Below are 19341 nucleotides of genomic sequence, written 5' to 3' on the forward strand. Positions count from 1 at the left end.
TTGGGGTCTTTTACCAACTATCTTAAATCTCTGTCCTCTAATTATCAACCCTGCTTCCAACAGAAACAGTTTGAAATTGATCCTTTATCCATACAGCAACATATGTTCTTCACAAGACCTGCATTAATATTGTTACACACATCCACTGATTCAATGTTTTCCTTTAACCATAGCTGCATTGCTATAAGATAATGTATCCATCGCTGTTTAAAATACTACAATCGCCTCACTAGTACATGGCAACCTCCCTCTTTCTGACTCACCTGACATCTTCGCCCTCCTCCAGCATACATAGACAGATTGTACACTTCTCATCAAAGTCTGTATCCTCCTCAACCTCTTTTGGTTCTTTAAGGTCCTTGTGCAATCTCTGCAAAAAGCAAAGAAATTAATTAAGCCAGGAATTAATTGATAAAATGGAGTTAATTCCTCAATACTTTGGAATTCTGCGATCAATATTTTGCCATTTTTAAAATTCATTTCTACTTCACACTTTTTATCTTTGTCTCCCTATTCAATTCTGAGATGGTTATAAAGGTAGAAAAACCCCCCACCATGGAACACTACCTACTGCGTACTCATAAAGTGGGATTGCTAAGAAATTGAAGGTGCAAGTGATACCGACTGAACGCTTGAAGTATCTGAAAGTGGTCCAAATGGACCCTCTGGATTGGATTTAAATCCTCAAGGTGGATAGTGGGAGTTGGGAAAATTCTCGGTTCAGACCATCCACCATAAAATATCCTCAGCTGAAACTGCAAGCATTTGAAACCTCATTTATCTTGTGTAAATAAACATTCCAAAATGGTAGAAGAGATTAGAGAGCCAGAGCTGTCAATCAAGCAATGTTTCCCCTGGGTCTCAGGTGTTTCAGGGCTCTAATGGATGTCTGGACTCTCAACCAAGAACACACGTTGTGTGGATCTGGAGTTGCATGTAGGCCAGAGCACGTAAGGATGGAAAATTTCCTTCCCTAAAGGACATGAGTGAGTCAGATGGCATTTTACTGAGTCCTGTTAACATTCCAGCAATAGTACTGAAGACCAGTGCTCCAGAACTTGCTGTTCTAGACAAGTTCTTCCAGTACAGTTACAACACTGGCATCTACCCGGCAATATGGAAAATTGCCCAGGTATGTCCTGGACACAAATAGCAGGAAAACTCCAACCTGGCCGATTACCGCCCCATCAGTCTACTCTCGATCATCAGTGAAGTGATGGAAGAGGACGTTAACAGTGCTATCAAGCAGCACCTGCTCAGCAATTACCTGCTCAGTGACACCCAGTTTGGGTTCTGCCAGGGTCACTCAGCTCCTGACCTCATTACAGCCTTGGCTCAAGCACAGGTAAAACAACTGAACCCCAGAGTGAAATGAGAGTGACAGCCATTGACATCAAGACAGCATTTTGACCGAGTGAGGCACCAAGGAGATCCAGAAAACTGCAATCAATAGAAATAAGAGGGAAAACTGTCTGCTGGTTGAAGTCATATCCAGCACAAAGGAAGATGGCTGTGGCTGTTGGAGGGTAATCATCTCAGCTCTTGGACATCACTACAGGATCCCTCAGGGTAGTGTCCTAGACCCAGCAATCTTCAGCTGTTTCATCAATGACCTTCCTTCCAGGATAAGGTTCGAAGTGAGGATGTATGCTAATGAGTGCACAATGTTCAGCACCATTTGCGACTTCTCAGATACTGAAGCAGCCCATATCCAAATGCAGCAAGACCTGGACAATATCCAGACTTGGGCTGACAAGTGGCAAATAACATCCGTGCTGCACAAGTGCCAGGCAATGACCATCTCCAACGAGAGAGAATCTAACCACCACCTCTTGGCATTCAATGGCATTTCCATCATTGAATCCCTCATTATTAACATTCCGATGGCTACCACTGACCAGAAATTGAACTGGGGCTAGTCATATAAATACTGTTGTCATCAGAGCAGGCCAAAGGCTAGGAATTCTGCAGTGAGTAACTCACCTCCTGACTCCCAACGCCTGTCCACCATCTACAAAGCACAAGTCAGGGGTGTAACGGAATACTCTTCACTTGTCTGGATGAGTGCAGCTGTAACAACACTCAAGAAACTTGATACCATCCAGGACAAAGCAGCCTGCTTTTTGACACCCCATCCACAAACATTCACTCCCTCCACCACCAACATACCAGTTGCAGCAGTGTGTACCATGTACAAGGTGCACTGCAGTAACTCACCAAGGCTCCTTAGGCAGCACCTTCCAATCCATGACCACTACCATCTAGAGGGACAAGAACAGCAGATACCTGGTAGCACCACCACCTGGGTGTTCCTCTTCAAGTCACTCACCATCCTGCCTTGGAAATATATCACCGTTCCTTCCCTGTCACTTGGTCAAAATCCTGGATCTCCCTCCCTAACAGCACGGTCGGGGTATTTACACCACATGGACTGCAGCGGTTCAAGAAGGCAGCTCACCCCCACCTTCTTAAGGACAATTAGGGATCGGCATTAAATGCTGGCCTAAGAAAGAATAAAAAATATCCCAACCTCATGGCTCACATCCATCCCATCACATATATCCCAATTATTTCAAACTCTTTATCCACCGCTGTCTACCAAACCTTCTCCTCAATTCTCCATCCCCTATAAAGCCTCTGTACCTGCACATTTCTCATCTGATCCTCAAGCCACCTCATATTTTCAGCCGGCCCTGTCCTCCATCCCGCTCTGAGATCTGCCCATTTTTCAGATACTCCTTTTCCTTCCTCTTCCCTCATCAATCCCTTCCCTTCTCACATTCCCCAATCCCATCTACGTTAACTCCATCCTCCCAACTGCCCCATCCCACTCTGCTGCTACTCAGCCGCTCACCCTGTCACTTCCACATCCATTAACCCAGTGGTTCCCAAACTTTTTTCTCTGGGCCGCACTTTCGGAATAAAAATTTGCTCGCGCCACACCAAATTTTTTATTGATAAGAAATACATTCAAAAACCAAAAGAAACAACTCCTAGCAGTGTTCGATTCATAACATAGAACACAACTACTTTATAATATGATCATGGGACATCCAGAAAGTATAAAACAATCACTTTGGAAAAATATCTAATCCATGTTTAAATGTTTCTTTGATTGTCCTTGAATCTTCCCGCCACACTTGCCACCCTCTCTTGCTGCACCAGTGTGGCGCGCCACACCCTTTGGGAACCACTGCCTTAACCCCAACATAATCAGAAAATGCTGGATAAACTCAGCAGGCCTGACAGTATCTGTGGAGAGAGAAACAAAGTTAACGATTGTTCTGTAGACGAGTCATATTGGAATCGAAACATTAACTGCGTTTCTCTCTCCACAGATACTTCCAGACCCGCCGACTTTATCTAGCATTTTCTGTTTTTATTTCAGATTTCCAGCACAGGCGGGATTTTGCTTTTATTTCCCTAACCCAATCCTATCCAGTCCCAACCACATCTCTGCCGATCTCCTGTGATTATAAATGCAACAAAAGTGACACAGGTAGCTGTGAGAGGCATCAATTCTCACCTTCTTGTACTTGTGAGGAAAGGTGTACCGCTCTATCACATTCTGCATGGCCCCACGGTTCACTGTCCCAAGTCTGTCCTCTAGTTGTAACAGTTCCTGAAACCGGCAAGAAATAATATTTTATTACCTTAACGCATACACAGGGGTTTGAGCCTGTCATTAAATGAAGGGCTTGAACATTATCAGTTGACACTATGATTTCCATGTCAATCTATTCAACCATCAACTGGATTGAGCGGCAGAAGAGGCCAGTATAGTAAGGCATTCTTTTTCTTTTTACAAGCTTAAATCTAGCCTTGTAAATTCCAAGATTGTCAGTCACTGATATCTCATCTAAGAGGCGGCACGGTGGCACAGTGGTTAGCACTGCTGCCTCACAGCGTCAGGGGTTCAGATTTGATTCCTGGCTTGGGTCACTGTCTGTGTGGAATTTACACGTTCTCCCCATGTCTGCGTGGGTTTCCTGCCACAGTCCAAAGATGTGCAGGTTAGGTGCATTGGCCATGCTGAATTGCCCTTTAGTGCCCCAGGATGCATAAATTAGAGGGATTAGCAGGATAAATATGTGGGGTTACGGGGATAGGTCTTAGGTGAGATTGTTGTCGCTGCTGACTCGATGGGCTGAATGGCCTCCTTCTGCACTGTGATTCTATGATGATATGAATGCAATGTCATTTTTGGGGCTTTTTAAAAAATTGAACTTAGGTGAGAAATATTTGTACCCAAAATGGAAGTTCATTTTCAGTAGCCAGTGTCAGCACTGAGCCCTCTGAGTTCAGGTAGAGCAGGGGTAAGATAGAACAAAGCTCCCATTACTCATCCAACTTCAGAGTATACTCCCTGGCATTGCAATTTGCTATTCTGCCCATCTGTGTACCCCTTGTGCAAAAGGATGGAACTGCAAATGCCACATTAATATGTGCCAAATTATGGATAGATTTCCTGGGTGATACTGTAACATCTCAAGCTGATTTCACATTGGATCCTGAGGAGGGACGATCTTTTGCAATCTCAAGTTAGATACGAATGTTATTCAATCTCAAAGACAATAAGCAGCCAACTATATCCTGTCGGTATCCACGACAACACCAGTGACGCACCTCATAACTTTCCCTAACTGCAGGACTCTGTCGACCCCCATTTAACCCTTGGAGTGCCAGCAGATGAAGATGTGGATAAGGGTAATTCCTCATGTCTGGAATAATCTGGAAAACACAGATTTTGTTTTCATTATTAAAGATGAACAAAAAAAATAACTTACTGAGCCACACAGCCCAGAAAGGTCCTACGCTGAATTCCTGATCTGCACTGAGTTAGTTATTCTCCGCTGAGGCAGTGGTTAGACAACATTTGTCTTATTTGCTCAGTTTCACCCCCTTCTCTTCTCCCCCTGTAGAGTGTCTGTCTGCAAGGTGTATGGTTCTACAGGCCAGCATCCTTTGGCAGAATCCAAACAATCTTATCGCAGCTAAGCTCAATTCTGTCTGCACAGACACATCGCACACACACACACACACACACACACCCACATCACACACATCGCACACACACACACACACACACACACATCACACACATCGCACACACGCTGATGCACCATTGATTACACAAAGACTCGTTGTTGCGAAATAACAGGCTTTTATTAACAAAGAACTGGAGCACTCCCGAACCGATAGCTAATCCGAACTGAGGCAAAAGGGGTGGAGAGCAGCCACCTTTATACCCCGAGAAGGGCGGAGCCCCGGATTGAGGCAGCAGGGGCGTGTCCAGACATATCCCATCACATAAACAGACAACTACAGTGGTTCACCACATTCACCCCCTGTTTAAAAAGAGTTTGACGGGGGCGAGGTGGTGGAACGACAGTCACAAGGTATTGATTCAAGTTACAAGTTCAGTCTCTCCGGGGGCTTGATCTGCCGCTGCGACCGCCGCAGTGTCGGCCGTGGTGCCAGTTCAGGAGGCCGCGGTGATGAGTCAGACACCCGTCCATAACCGGTGAAGCTGTCCGTAGCGCCTTAAGACTGCTGGGTGTGTGGAGGCTGCTCCTGGGGCTCAGGCGTGCCGTACACGGGGACTAAATGAGCGTGCTGCGACTCTGGTGCATCATGGACAACGTTGGGAGCTGGGGGTGAGGGGCCATGGGACGTAGTACCTGCGAGTGCCAGGTCGTGAATGGAGACCGTGTCCTCCCGCCCGTCGTGATATGCCACATAGGCGTATGGGGGTTGGCGTGGAGGAGCCGGACCATTTCGACCAGGGGGTCCGATTTATGGGTCCGCACGTGCTTCCGGAGCAGGACAGGGCCAGGGGACATCAGCCACGACGGTAGCGAGGTCCCCGAGGAGGACTTCCTGGGGAAAACAAACATTCGTTCACGAGGGATGACGTTGGTAGCCGTGCACAGTAGTGACCTAATTGATTGTAGCGCATCAGGGAAGACCTCTTGCCAGCGGGAGACTGGAAGACCCTTGGACCGGAGAGCTAATAAAACGGCCTTCCAGACTGTCGCATTCTCCCTCTCCACCTGTCCGTTCCCCCTGGGGTTGTAGCTGGTGGTCCTACTCGAGGCTATGCCTTTGGAGAGTAGGAACTGGCGCAGCTCGTCACTCATAAAAGAGGAACACCGGTCGCTATGAATAAAGCTGGGAAAACCAAACAGGGTGAAGAGGCTGTGCAGGGCCCTGACAACCGTGGCTGAGGTCATATCCGGGCAGGGAATAGCAAAGGGGAACCGCGAATACTCATCAACAACGTTGAGGAAGTATATGTTGCAGTCAGAGGAGGGGAGAGGGCCTTTGAAGTCAACGCTTAGGCGTTCGAAAGGGCGGGTGGCTTTGATGAGGTGCGCTCTGTCCGGCCGGTAGAAGTGCAGCTTGCACTCCGTGCAGACTTGGCAGTGCCTGGTTACAGACCTGACTTCCTCGATGGAATAGGGCAGGTTCCGGGCCTTGATGAAGTGGAAGAACCGGGTAACCCCCGGGTGGCAGAGGTCATCGTGGAGAGTCTGTAACCAGTCTAGGTTCGCGCTGGCACTGGTCCCCCGGGACAGGGTGTCTGGGGGCTCATTGAGCTTCCCAGGCCGGTATAAAACGTCGTAATTGTAGGTGGAGAGCTCGATCCTCCACCTCAAAATCTTATCGTTCTTGATTTTGCCCCGCTGCGCGTTACTGAACATAAAGGCAACGGACCGTTGGTCCGTGAGCAGGGTGAACCGTTTGCCAGCTAAGTAGTGGCGCCAGTGCCGCACAGCCTCCACGATGGCTTGTGCCTCTTTTTCGACAGAGGAGTGTTGAATTTCAGGGCCCTGGAGGGTGCGCGAGAAGAAGGCCACGGGTCTGCCCGCCTGGTTAAGAGTGGTGGCTCGGGCAAAATCAGATGCATCGCTCTCCACCTGGAATGGGGTGGATTCGTCTACAGCGTGCATCGTGGCCTTCGCGATATCCGCTTTGATACGGTCGAAGGCCAGCCGGGCCTCCACCGCTAGGGGAAAAGATGTGGATTTGATGAGCGGATGGGCTTTGTCCACATAATTGGGGACCCACTGGGCATAGTACGAGAAGAAGCCCAGGCATCTCCTCAGTGCTTTGAGGGTGGTGGGGAGGGGAAGTTCCAGGAGGGGATGCATGCGGTCAGGATCGGGGCCGATGACCTCGTTCTCCACAACACAACCAAGGATGGCGAGGCGGCGTGTGCGGAATACACACTTCTCCTTATTATAGGTCAGATTGAGGAGTGCCGCAGTGTGGAGGAATTTTTGGAGGTTGGCGTTGTGGTCCTGCTGATCATGGCCGCAGATGGTGACGTTATCCAGGTACGGGAAGGTGGCCCGCAGCCCGTTCTGGTCCACCATTCGGTCCATCTCACGCTGGAAAACAGAGACCCCGTTGGTGACGCCGAAGGGGACCCGAAGGAAGTGATAGAGACAGCCATCCGCCTCGGAGGCAGTGTATTGGCGGTCTTCCAGGCGGATAGGGAGCTGGTGGTATGCAGACTTCAAATCAATGGTGGAGAACACCCGATATTGTGCAATCTGATTGACCATGTCAGAGATGCGGGGAAGGGGATACGCGTCCAGCTGCGTGTATCGGTTGATGGTCTGACTGTAGTCAATAACCATGCGGTGTTTCTCCCCAGTCTTAACAACCACCACTTGGGCTCTCCAGGGGCTGGTACTGGCCTCAATGATCCCCTCCCCCGGGAGGCGTCGCACCTCTGACTTGATAAACACTCTATCTTCAGCGCTGTACCGTCTGCTTTTGGTGGCAATGGGCTTGCAGTCGGGGGTGAGGTGTTCAAAGAGCGAGGGAGGGGCGACTTTAAGGGTCGAGAGACCACAGGTGGTGCGCGGTGGCTGGTCTAATAGCTGCGGATGGAGATTGGGGGAAAAGGCCCATTATACACCATGGTGACGCTCCCAAGGTGACACATGAAATCTAGCCCCAGTAGTACGGCAGCGCAGAGCTGTGGCAGCACGAGGAGCCTGCACTTCTCGTACACCGTGCCCCATACGGTCAGAGTTGCTACACAGTAGTCGAGGACATTCACCAACCGGGATGTCGAAGCCATGGAGATTGATTGCTGCATTTGCAGTACTGGCAGTGTGTAGCGCCTCACCGTGTTAGGGTGGATAAAACTCTCCGTACTCCCACTGTCAAATAAGCAGTTAGTAGTGTGGCCGTTTACCTTGATGTCCATCATAGACCAGGCGAGTTGGTGAGGCCTGGACTGGTCCAACGCGATCGAGGCCACTGTCGGGTTAGGCGATGCGGTGGATGGTTCCCAAAATGGTGGCCCCCGTGACTCGGCTGACGTCACCCAAGATGGCGGCTCCCGTGGGTCGCACGTGACTGATGGCGTCCAAGATGGCGGCCTCCGTAGGTCGCACACGGCCAATGGCGTCCAAAATGGCGGCTCCCGCGGATCGCACACGGCCGATGGCGCCGAAGACAGTGCCTCCCGTGGATCGCACACGGCGCTGCTGGGCCTGGGGGCCGATTTTGCCCTGCAAACTTTCAGGTAATGACCCTTCTTACCGCAGCCAGAGCAGATCGCGTCTTTCGCTGGGCAGCGCCGTCGTGGGTGCTTCTCCAGGCCGCAGAAGTAGCACCTTGGGCCTCCGGAGACTGCCGCAGTGGTCAGTTCGGCGTCGGGACGGGGCGTGCCGTAGGTTTGCAGCCCTCCCGGCAACAGAGATGGCTGCAGTCGCGGTGTCCACGGTGCGCCCTCATGGTCGGGGGTGTAGGCCTCGAGGTTCCGGAAAGCTACCTCCAGCGAGCCGGCAAGCTCCACAGTTTTCTTCAGGCCCAGCCCACCTTGTTCCAGCAGCCGGATATAGGTCGACCTGATGCCCGCGACAAAGGCATCTCTGATCAGGTCGTCGGCGTTTTGGGCGGCTGAAACGGCCTTGCAGTTGCAGGCTCTGCCGAGTGCACGCAGTTTGCGCAGGAATTGCTCAGTCGATTCCCCGGGCTGCTGTCTGCGAGTGGCCAGCAGGTGTCTGGCGTAGACCTCATTCGGCTGCCGGTTGTATTGGCTCTTGAGGAGATCGATTGCCTCCTGGTAAGTTTCCGCGTCTCGGATCAGCGCAAAGACATGAGCACTGACGCGGGCGTGGAGCACGTGTAGTTTGTCGATGTCGGTTACGACGACGGCGGAGGAGGAGGCGATGAAGGTCTCAAAACAGCGCAGCCAGTGATCAAAAGAGTTAGAGGTACCGACTGCCTGGGGATCCAAATCCAATTTGTCAGGTTTCAGGAGTTGCTCCATCCCAAAATTTTTGTTAATAAAATTGATGCACCATTGATTACGCAAAGACTCGTTGTTGCGAAACAACAGGCTTTTATTAACAAAGAACAGAAGCATTCCCAAACCGATAGCTAACCCGAACTGAGGCAAAAGGGGTGGAGAGCAGCCACCTTTATACCCCGAGGAGGGCGGAGCCCCGGATTGAGGCAGCAGGGGCGTGTCCAGGCATATCACATAAACAGACAACTACAGTGGTTCACCACATACACATCACATGCACACACATCACACACACACACAGGGTAAACATATGACACACACCACACATGTCACACACACGACACACATACACACTGAGGATTTCTGAGACAAAGATTGCAGTGGCCCTACTGCTGTTGTACCTGAAGCCATCTAACTCTGGAAGCCTAGACTGGAAACTAACCCTGTGAGTCTGTATGGCTCAGTTACAAACTAAGTTTACCAACTAAGGCATCAGCTGCGAGAGTTGAACGTATACTCTCCTCATGGAAATTGATATGGACGGCACGGTGGCACAGTGGTTAGCGCTGCTACCTCACAGCGCCAGGGACCCCGGTTCAATTCCAGCCTCGGATCACTATCTGTGTGGAGTTTGTACATTCTCCCCGTGTCTGTGTGGGTTTCCTCCGGGTGCTCCGGTTTCCTCCCACAGTCCAAAGATGTGCGGGTTAGGTTGATTGGTCGTGCTAAATTGACCCAAGTGTCAGGGGGATTAGCAGGGTAAAAATGCAGGGTTACGGAAGTAGGGCCTGGTTGGGATTGTGGTCAGTGCAGGCTCAATGGGCCGAATGGCCTCCTTCTGCATTGTAGAAGGAGGCCATTCTATGATTCGATGATACTTGGTATTTGTTGCAGCATCATAAGCCGTGTAGAAGCACATCACCACATTATTCAAATCTGCTGCAATGATAAAAGGGACATGCAGCTGCTCTGAGTTCACTTAACAAACGATAACAATAAGAGCAACAATGGAAGGACAACCAACACAGAGCAAGGAAACTATTTAGACCAATAAACCTCCTTACCACAGATGCTGAAGACATATTTCTGGAGAAATGATGTATTCTAGGATTTGCTAGATAATGGTGCAAGCGATTTACTGGGAGAGGCTGGTACTGTGTATGGGGCAATCCCGCCTCGGCACTGATATCCCTTCAAAAATAACAGAGCAAACAGGAGAAAATGAGGAGCTGCATTAGTAACTAGCAATAGTAATTAGTAACTATTGTGTTTTTCTCAAAACTTTCCAACTCTGAAACTAACTCTGCCCTGTTTAATATTGATGTGGAGATGCCGGCGTTGGACTGGGGTAAACACAATAAGAAGTCTCACAACACCAGGTTAAAGTCCAACAGGTTTATTTGGTAGCAAAAGCCACTAGCTTTCGGAGCGCTGCTCCTTCGTCAGGTGAGTGGGATTTCAGTTCACAAACAGGGCATATAAAGACACAAAATTTACAAAAAACTCCCAACCTAGGTCTTGATGGCTGATGAAGGTGCATTCAGAATGCAGTCAAACAGGTTGAGCATCAACCTGGAAAATCCTTCCAACATGCCAATGACTGGTGGTAAGTGCGGGAGAGATTCCTGGTCAGCCACGCTTGATGTGGAGTGGCACCCCTCAAGCTATAAGCTCCCGGCAACAGTAACTTGTTTCAGGAATTACCAGCTATGGAAACAGATGAAAGTCCGCCTTAGTGCAACACGAGGTGTGGAAAGAGAATTGGAATACAGATATAGGAATCCTATCCAAACATGGCTATCAGATGTCTGGGCATAAAAATAGTCTCTGCACCCTGAAAAGAGCCAATCCCCAAGTTTATTCATTAATCCAGGAAAATGGACAACCAGCTCATATTATTCCAGGACAAGAGGGCGGCATAGAGGCACAATGGTTGCCTCACAGCGCCAGGGACCAGGTTTCGATTCGCAGCTTGGGTTGCTCTCCGTGCGGAGTTTGCACCTTCTCCCCGCGTCTGCGTGGGTCTCCTCCAGGTACTCCGGTTTCTTCCCACAGTCCAAAGATGTGCGGGTTAGGTGGATTGGCCATGCTAAATTGACCATTATCGTCAGGGGGATTAGCAGGGTAAATACGTGGGGTTACGGGGATAGGGCGTGGGTGGTATTGTTGTTGGTGCAGGCTCGATGGGCCGAAGGGCCTCATTCTGCATTGGAGGTCATTCTATGATTCTAAGAAAACACAATGAGGGTGAAGGAACTGCCTTGGCTCTAGTTCATCTGTAATTTTTGAGCTGGCAATTATAATTCCTCTGCCCTTTCTGTCTGCAAATGTTAGCATTTTGCATTTAGTTATTGAATGAACTATTCATGAATTATTTTAACTTGTTTTCGAGTGCTCAGCAACTTCAGTGTGGGTTTTTGCAGTTTCCAGTGAGGTGAGAGAGACAGAACAGGGAGCGTGTGGCACGCTTGCTCTTGCCCTCACCACAGCAGTACAGAAAATCAAGTGTTAGCGGACCAATTAGCAGTTGTCCCATGGGAAAGCACCCAATTTGCACTGAGAATTTGGTCAACCATCGTGTCCACTAAACAGTGAGCGTGCATGTGGTGGCCAGGTGTCTGCATAAAGGGGTCTTGAGAGGCAGCCTCAGGCGATGGTTTCACCAAAAGTAGTCCTTAATGCTGACCCTCATGTCTGTCTCTTTGATACTGTAATGAGGAGACCATGAGGAAGCTGGAGATCTTGCCGATTGCCCCATTGCTTATAGGCAGGAAAGAGGATAAAGAAGAATGTGACAGCATTGCTTGGACCACCAAAGGCAGAAGCAGAATCCTCAGCACCAGGATATACACTTTAGCAGAAAGGTCAGTGACTAGGGGGCATAGATGGATAAAAAGTGATTGCGAGAAGGACTAAGGGGGAGATGAGGAAAAGTCTTTTCACCCAGAGGGTTGTGGGGATCTGGAACCCACTGTCTGTAGAACCAGAAGTGCTTAACTCATTGAAGAGGTGTCAGGATATGCACCTGAAGTGTTGTAACTCGCAGGGCTATGGAGCAAACCCTGGGAAGTGAGATCAGGCTGGATGGCTCACTTTATCGGCCAGTGCAGACACGATGGGCCACGTGGCCTCTTTCTGTGCTGTGAGCTTTCTATGAGTCTCCCTACACCTCAGGAATTGCAGTGGTTTAAGATGATGGCTCACCACTATCTTCCCAAGAGCAATTAGGGATGGTAAATAAATGCTGGCTTAGCCAGCGCCACCCACATCCTGTGAAAGAATTGAGAAAAAGGCTGGGATTTGTATTGTCTAATAATATCATGAGAATGCTGAGTGCATTTGTGTCATTTTGTTTCTGTCCCTAACTTAACAGAAGAATTAATCTATGGTTTTGCAGTACTACTGCAGAGGAATGGATATGAATGTATTAACATTTGGAAAGGAATATCTCACTGCACAATTTCCACGTTGGATCAGAGGACAGAAAATGACGACATTAAAGCAATGTCAATCCTTTGTTCACTGACTTCCGCACAGGAACTACTATTGACTCCCCTCCAGCATTAACAGAACCAATCCAATATGGAGTGTGAAGCATGTCCAGGACTTACCAGTCGGTGCCTTCAGTTAGGTACCTGGGCTGCGTTCCCACTGCTGAAGCAGGATGGACATGGCTGGTGAACTCAAAGCCTGGCCGGAGACGGTGAGGGTAAGGGGGCGCCCGTTCCTGTGTCCGTCTACAAAATCACACAACAAAGTTGGAGAAAGTTGTCGTAAGGTCAGAACAGAAATAGTTAGGGAGGTCCAACTACATTTACCAAGAGCCCAACCATTGACATCCACCCCAGGATAAATAAATTGTATTGAAATAAAACATCAAGCACGTCATGGATTTGTAAACAAAGAACAAAGAACAAAGGAAATTACAGCACAGGAACAGGTCCTTCGGCCCTCCAAGCCTGCACCGACCATGCTGCCTGACTGAACTAAAACCCTCTACTCTTCCGGGGACTATTCCCGTCCTATTGGGAAGATGGCACCCTTGTCAGACTCCCACCTGGAGTACTGTGCCCAGTTCTGGTCGCCTCATTACAGAAAGGATGTGGAAGCCATAGAAAGGGTGCAGAAGAGATTTACAAGGATGTTGCCTGGATTGGGTGGCATGCCTTATGAGGATAGGTTGAGGGAGCTCGGTCTTTTCTCCTTGGAGAGACGAAGGATGAGAGGTGACCTGATAGAGGTTTACAAGATGTTGAGAGGTATAGATCGGGTGGATTCTCAGAGGCTTTTTCCCAGGGCTGAAATGGTTGCTACGAGAGGACACAGGTTTAAGGTGCTGGGGAGTAGGTACAGAGGAGATGTCAGGTGTACGTTTTTCACTCAGAGGGTGGTGGGTGAGTGGAAACGGCTGCCGTCAGTGGTGGTGGAGGCAAACTCGATAGGGTCTTTTAAGAGACTTCTGGATGAGTACATGGGACTTAATAGGATTGAGGGTTATAGGTAAGTCTATTTATAAGCCTAGGTAGGTAGGGACATGACCGGCGCAACTTGTGGGCCGAATGGCCTGTTTGTGTTGTAGTTTCTCTATGTTCTATTCAAGTATTTGTCAAGACGCCGCTTAAAAGTCACTATCGTATCTGCTTCCACTATCTCCCCCGGCAGCGAGTTCCAGGCACCCACCACCCTCTGTGTAAAAACCTTGCCTCGTACATCTCCTTTAAACTTTGCCCCTCGCACTTTAAACCTGTGCCCCCTAGTAATTGACTCTTCCACCCTGGGAAAAAGCTTCTGACTATCCATTCTGTCCATGCCCCTCGTAATCTTGTCGACTTCTATCAGGTCGCCCTTCAATCTCTGTGGCACTGGGTGTTCAGAAAAATCTGTCCTTTTATCTATGAAGCCTTCGTTTGATGGAAGTGCAAACTAATGGATAGAATATTTTCTCCGACAGCTGTAATGGACCCAAACATGAATTTGAGCAGTTTCAACCTGAATTCTGATCAGCAGAGGTGGGTCATGCCCACAATCCAACACTAGCAGATACTCATTATGGAAAGGATTGCAGATTTCTCATAGAAACTTATAAAATTCTAACAGGGTTAGAACATAGAACATAGAACATAGAACATTACAGCGCAGAACAGGCCCTTCGGCCCACGATGTTGCACCGACCAGTTAAAAAAAAAAACTGTGACCCTCCAACCTAAACCAATTTCTTTTCGTCCATGAACCTATCTACGGATCTCTTAAACGCCCCCAAACTAGGCGCATTTACTACTGATGCTGGCAGGGCATTCCAATCCCTCACCACCCTCTGGGTAAAGAACCTACCCCTGACATCGGTTCTATAACTACCCCCCCTCAATTTAAAGCCATGCCCCCTCGTGCTGGATTTCTCCATCAGAGGAAAAAGGCTATCACTATCCACCCTATCTAAACCTCTAATCATCTTATATGTTTCAATAAGATCCCCTCTTAGCCGCCGCCTTTCCAGCGAAAACAATCCCAAATCCCTCAGCCTCTCCTCATAGGATCTCCCCTGCATACCAGGCAACATCCTGGTAAACCTCCTCTGCACCCTCTCCAAAGCCTCCACATCCTTCCTGTAATGTGGGGACCAGAACTGCACACAGTACTCCAAGTGCGGCCGCACCAGAGTTGTGTACAGTTGCAACATAACGCTACGACTCCTAAATTCAATCCCCCTACCAATAAACGCCAAGACACCATATGCCTTCTTAACAACCTTATCTACTTGATTCCCAACTTTCAGGGATCTATGCACACATACACCTAGATCCCTCTGCTCCTCCACACTATTCAAAGTCCTCCCGTTAGCCCTATACTCAACACATCTGTTATTCCTACCAAAGTGAATTACCTCACACTTCTCCGCATTAAACTCCATCCGCCACCTCTCGGCCCAACTTTGCAACCTGTCTAAGTCTTCCTGCAAACTACGACACCCTTCCTCACTGTCTACCACACCACCGACTTTGGTGTCATCAGCAAATTTGCTAATCCACCCAACTATACCCTCATCCAGATCATTAATAAATATTACAAACAGCAGTGGCCCCAAAACAGATCCCTGAGGTACACCACTTGTAACCGCACTCCATGATGAATATTTACTATCAACCACCACCCTCTGTTTCCTATCCGCTAGCCAATTCCTGATCCAATTTCCTAGATCACCCCCAATCCCATACATCTGCATTTTCTGCAGAAGCCTACCATGGTGAACCTTATCAAACGCCTTACTAAAATCCATATATACCACGTCCACTGCCTTGCCCCCATCCACCTCCTTGGTCACTTTCTCAAAAAACTCAATAAGGTTAGTAAGGCACGACCTACCTGCCACAAAACCATGCTGACTATCACCTATCAATTCATTACTCTCCAAATAACTATAAATCCTATCCCTTATAATTTTTTCCAACATCTTGCCGACAACAGAAGTGAGACTCACCGGTCTATAATTCCCGGGGAAGTCTCTGTTCCCCTTCTTAAACAATGGGACAACATTCGCTAACCTCCAATCTTCTGGTACTATACCAGAGGCCAACGACGACCTGAAGATCAGAGCCAGAGGCTCTGCAATCACTTCTCTTGCCTCCCAGAGAATCCTTGGATAAATCCCATCCGGACCAGGGGATTTATCTATTTTCAGACCCTCCAGAATATCCTGCACATCCTCCTTATCAACTGTAATACTGTCTATTCTACTCCCTTGCAACCCAGTGTCCTCCTCAGCTATATTCATGTCCCCTTGCGTGAACACCGAAGAGAAATATTGGTTCAATGCTTCACCAATCTCCTCCGGTTCCACACATAACTTCCCTCTGCCATCTATAACTGGCCCTAAACTTGCCCTAACCAACCTTCTGTTCTTGACATACCTATAGAACGCCTTAGGATTCTCTTTAACCCTATCCGCCAAAGTCTTCTCATGTCCCCTTTTAGCCCTTCTAAGCTCGCTCTTCAACTCCCTCTTAGCCAATCTAAAGCTTTCTAGTGCACTACCCGAGTGCTCACGTCTCATCCGAACATAAGCCTCCTTTTTCTTTTTAACCAACAAAGAAACTTTTTTGGTGCACCACGGTTCCCTAGCCCTACCAATTCCTCCTTGCCTGACAGGGACATACCTATCACAGACTCGCAGTAGCTGCTCCTTGAAAAAACTCCACATGTCGGACGTTCCCAGTCCCTGTAATCTCCTAGTCCAACCTATGTTTCCTAATTCTCTCCTAATAGCCTCATAATTACCCTTCCCCCAGCTAAAACCACTGGCCCGAGGTTCATGCCTATCCCTTTCCATCACTAAGGTGAACGTAACCGAATTGTGGTCACTATCACCAAAATGCACACCAACTTCCAAGTCTAGCACCTGGTCTGGCTCATTTCCCAGCACCAGATCCAATATAGCCTCACCTCTAGTTGGCCTGTCTACATACTGAGTCAAAAAACCTTCCTGCACGCTTTGAACAAAAACTGACCCCTCTAACGAGCTAGAGCTATAACAATTCCAGTCAATATTAGTCAAGTTAAAATCCCCCATAACAATTGCCCTATTACTTTCACTCCTAAGCAGGATTGACTCCGCAATCCTTTCCTCAACCTCTCTAGAACTTTTAGGAGGTCTATAAAAGACTCCCAACAGGGTGACCTCTCCTCTCCTATTTCTAATCTCCGCCCATACTACCTCAACAGATAAGTCCTCATCAAACCTCCTCTCTGACACTGTGATACAATCTCTGACCAATAATGCTACCCCTCCCCCTCTTCTACCTCCTTCCCTACTTCGACTAAAACATTTGAACCCCGGGACCTGCAGCATCCATTCCTGCCCCTGCTCTATCCATGTCTCTGAAATAGCCACAACATCGAAGTCCCAGGTACTGATCCACGCTGCATTGGGTTAGACAGGGTAGATTCAGAAAGAATGTTCCTCATCGTGGGGGAGTCCAGAACTAGGGGTCATAGTTTGAGGATAAGGGGTAAACCTTTTAGAACTGAGGTGAGGAGAAATTTCTTTACCCAGAGAGTGGTGAATCTTTTTTAAAGTTTATTTATTAGTCATAAGTAGGTCTACATGAACACTGCAATGAAGTTACTGTGAAAATCCCTCATTACCACACTCCGACACCTGTTCGGGTACACTGAGGGAGCATGGCCAATGCAGCTAACTAGCACGTCTTTTGGACTGCGGGAGGAAACCGGAGCACCCGGAGGAAACCTACACAGACACGGGGAGAACGTGCAGACTCCGTACAGACAGTGACCCAAGCCAGAAATCTGTGGAATTCACTACCACAGAAAGTAGTTGAGGCCAAAATATTGTGTGATTTCAAGAAGAAATTTGGTATAGCTCTTGGGGCTCAAGGGATCAAGGGATATGGGAGGAAGACGGGGATCAGGGTATTGAATTTGATGATCAGCCATGATCAAAACGAATGGCGGAGCAGGTTCGAAGGGCTGAATGGCCTCCTCCTGCTTCTAGTTTCTCTGTTTCTATATGGCACTTGGGCAGTTAAATAGATTTCTTCGAGGTTGGGGTTTAAAGTATAATGAGAGCAGGGAGTAGGGGCAGTTTATCCTGCATCCTGTCTGGAAATTCCAGCTCTGGCATAGGGTGGAGGGAGGAATAATATTGAAGCATTCGATTCTCTAACACCGTATTCCTGGCCTCAATTGATCAAATATCCAGAAAAAAGCAGAAATGTCCCAAATTACTCAATGGACTGACCCCATTATAGCAGTATGATTGGAGATTTTAACATGCGCAGTGTTTATATAGAAGCATTATATAATCAGAAATCACACCGCAGAAAACTTAATTCCTGCATATAAATCTCCACTGTCTGTTATTCTATTTTAATTGGTTAAATTGGCAGATCAGTTCTCTAAGCTTTCGATCTCGAGTATTCTACAGCATAATTTAAACATTAATTCCACAGCATAATTTGAAACTTTTAAAAATCATCATATGGAGTTATTTTTAACAATTCTCCTTATAAAGTTGAGAGATAACTTTTTTTTATTCATTCATAGGACACGGGCATCACTGGCTGGCCAGCATTTATTGCCCATCCCTAGTTGCCCATGGAAGGCAGTTGAGAGTCAACCACATTGCTCTGGAGTCACATGTAGGCCAGACTGGGTAAGGACGGCAGACTTCCTTCACTAAAGATCATTAATGAACCAGATGGGTTTTTTTCAACAATCAACAATGGTTTCATGGTCATCAGTAGATTCTTAATTCCAAATTTTTTAAAATTGATTTCAAATTCCACCATCTGTCGTGGTGGGATTCGAATCCAGGTCCCCAGAACATTAGCTGAGTTTCTGGGATTAATAGTCTAGCAATAATATCACTAGATCTTTTGATAAATAACAGATAAGTAGAAACTTTTTCCATTCAGATCCCAGTGTCTATATCTAGCAGCTCAATTCTGACAGCAATCCAAATCACCAGAACAGACTATCTGCTCTGTATCTCACTGCTGTTTGCGGAATCTTGTTGTGTGCAAAGTGGCTTCAGTGTGTCCTCCCTAATAATCTTTTTCTTTGCCTCAATCCAAATCTTAGAAGGGCACATTCTCCTACATTTGTGTGATTTTCTTTTTTCATGTTCCATACCTACCACCTTTGTGGCTTCTCTCAATTTGGTGTCAATTTTTTTTATTTATTTGTGGGACATGGGCGTCGCTGGCTGACAAACATTTATTGCCCATCCCTAGTTGCCCGAGGACAGTTGAAAGTCAACCACATTGCTGCGGCTCTGGAGTCACATGTTGGCCAGACCGGGTAAGGGCGGCAGATTTCCTTCCCTAAAGGGCATCAGTGAACCAGATGGGTTTTTCTGACAATCGACAATGGTTTCATGGTCATCAGTAGATTCTTAATTCTATTTTTTATTGAATTCAAATTCCACCATCTGTGGGATTCGAACCCAGGTCCCCAGAATATTAAATGAGTTTCTGGATTAATAGCCTAGCGATAATGTCATTAGTCCATCGCCTCCCCAACATTACAAGAGAAATCTGTGCTGTGGTTCTTTG

At 47.8% G+C, this 19341-nt stretch overlaps 1 protein-coding gene across 1 annotated transcript in view; it reads right to left on the minus strand.

The window, feature by feature from the left end:
• The window catches only part of ark2ca (arkadia (RNF111) C-terminal like ring finger ubiquitin ligase 2Ca), a 36106-nt gene that overhangs the window by 4145 nt on the left and 12620 nt on the right, over window positions 1-19341 (minus strand). Inside the window, exons 3-7 of the mRNA XM_078228010.1 lie at window positions 12886-13011; window positions 10339-10465; window positions 4627-4731; window positions 3527-3622; window positions 264-370 (exon numbers count right to left, since the gene is read on the minus strand). Coding sequence (XP_078084136.1) covers window positions 264-370; window positions 3527-3622; window positions 4627-4731; window positions 10339-10465; window positions 12886-13011 — 561 coding nt within the window. The remainder of the gene's footprint in view (window positions 1-263; window positions 371-3526; window positions 3623-4626; window positions 4732-10338; window positions 10466-12885; window positions 13012-19341) is intronic.

The sequence above is a fragment of the Mustelus asterias genome, chromosome 1 (genome assembly GCF_964213995.1).
Source record: "Mustelus asterias chromosome 1, sMusAst1.hap1.1, whole genome shotgun sequence".
Taxonomy (NCBI): Eukaryota; Metazoa; Chordata; class Chondrichthyes; order Carcharhiniformes; family Triakidae; genus Mustelus; species Mustelus asterias.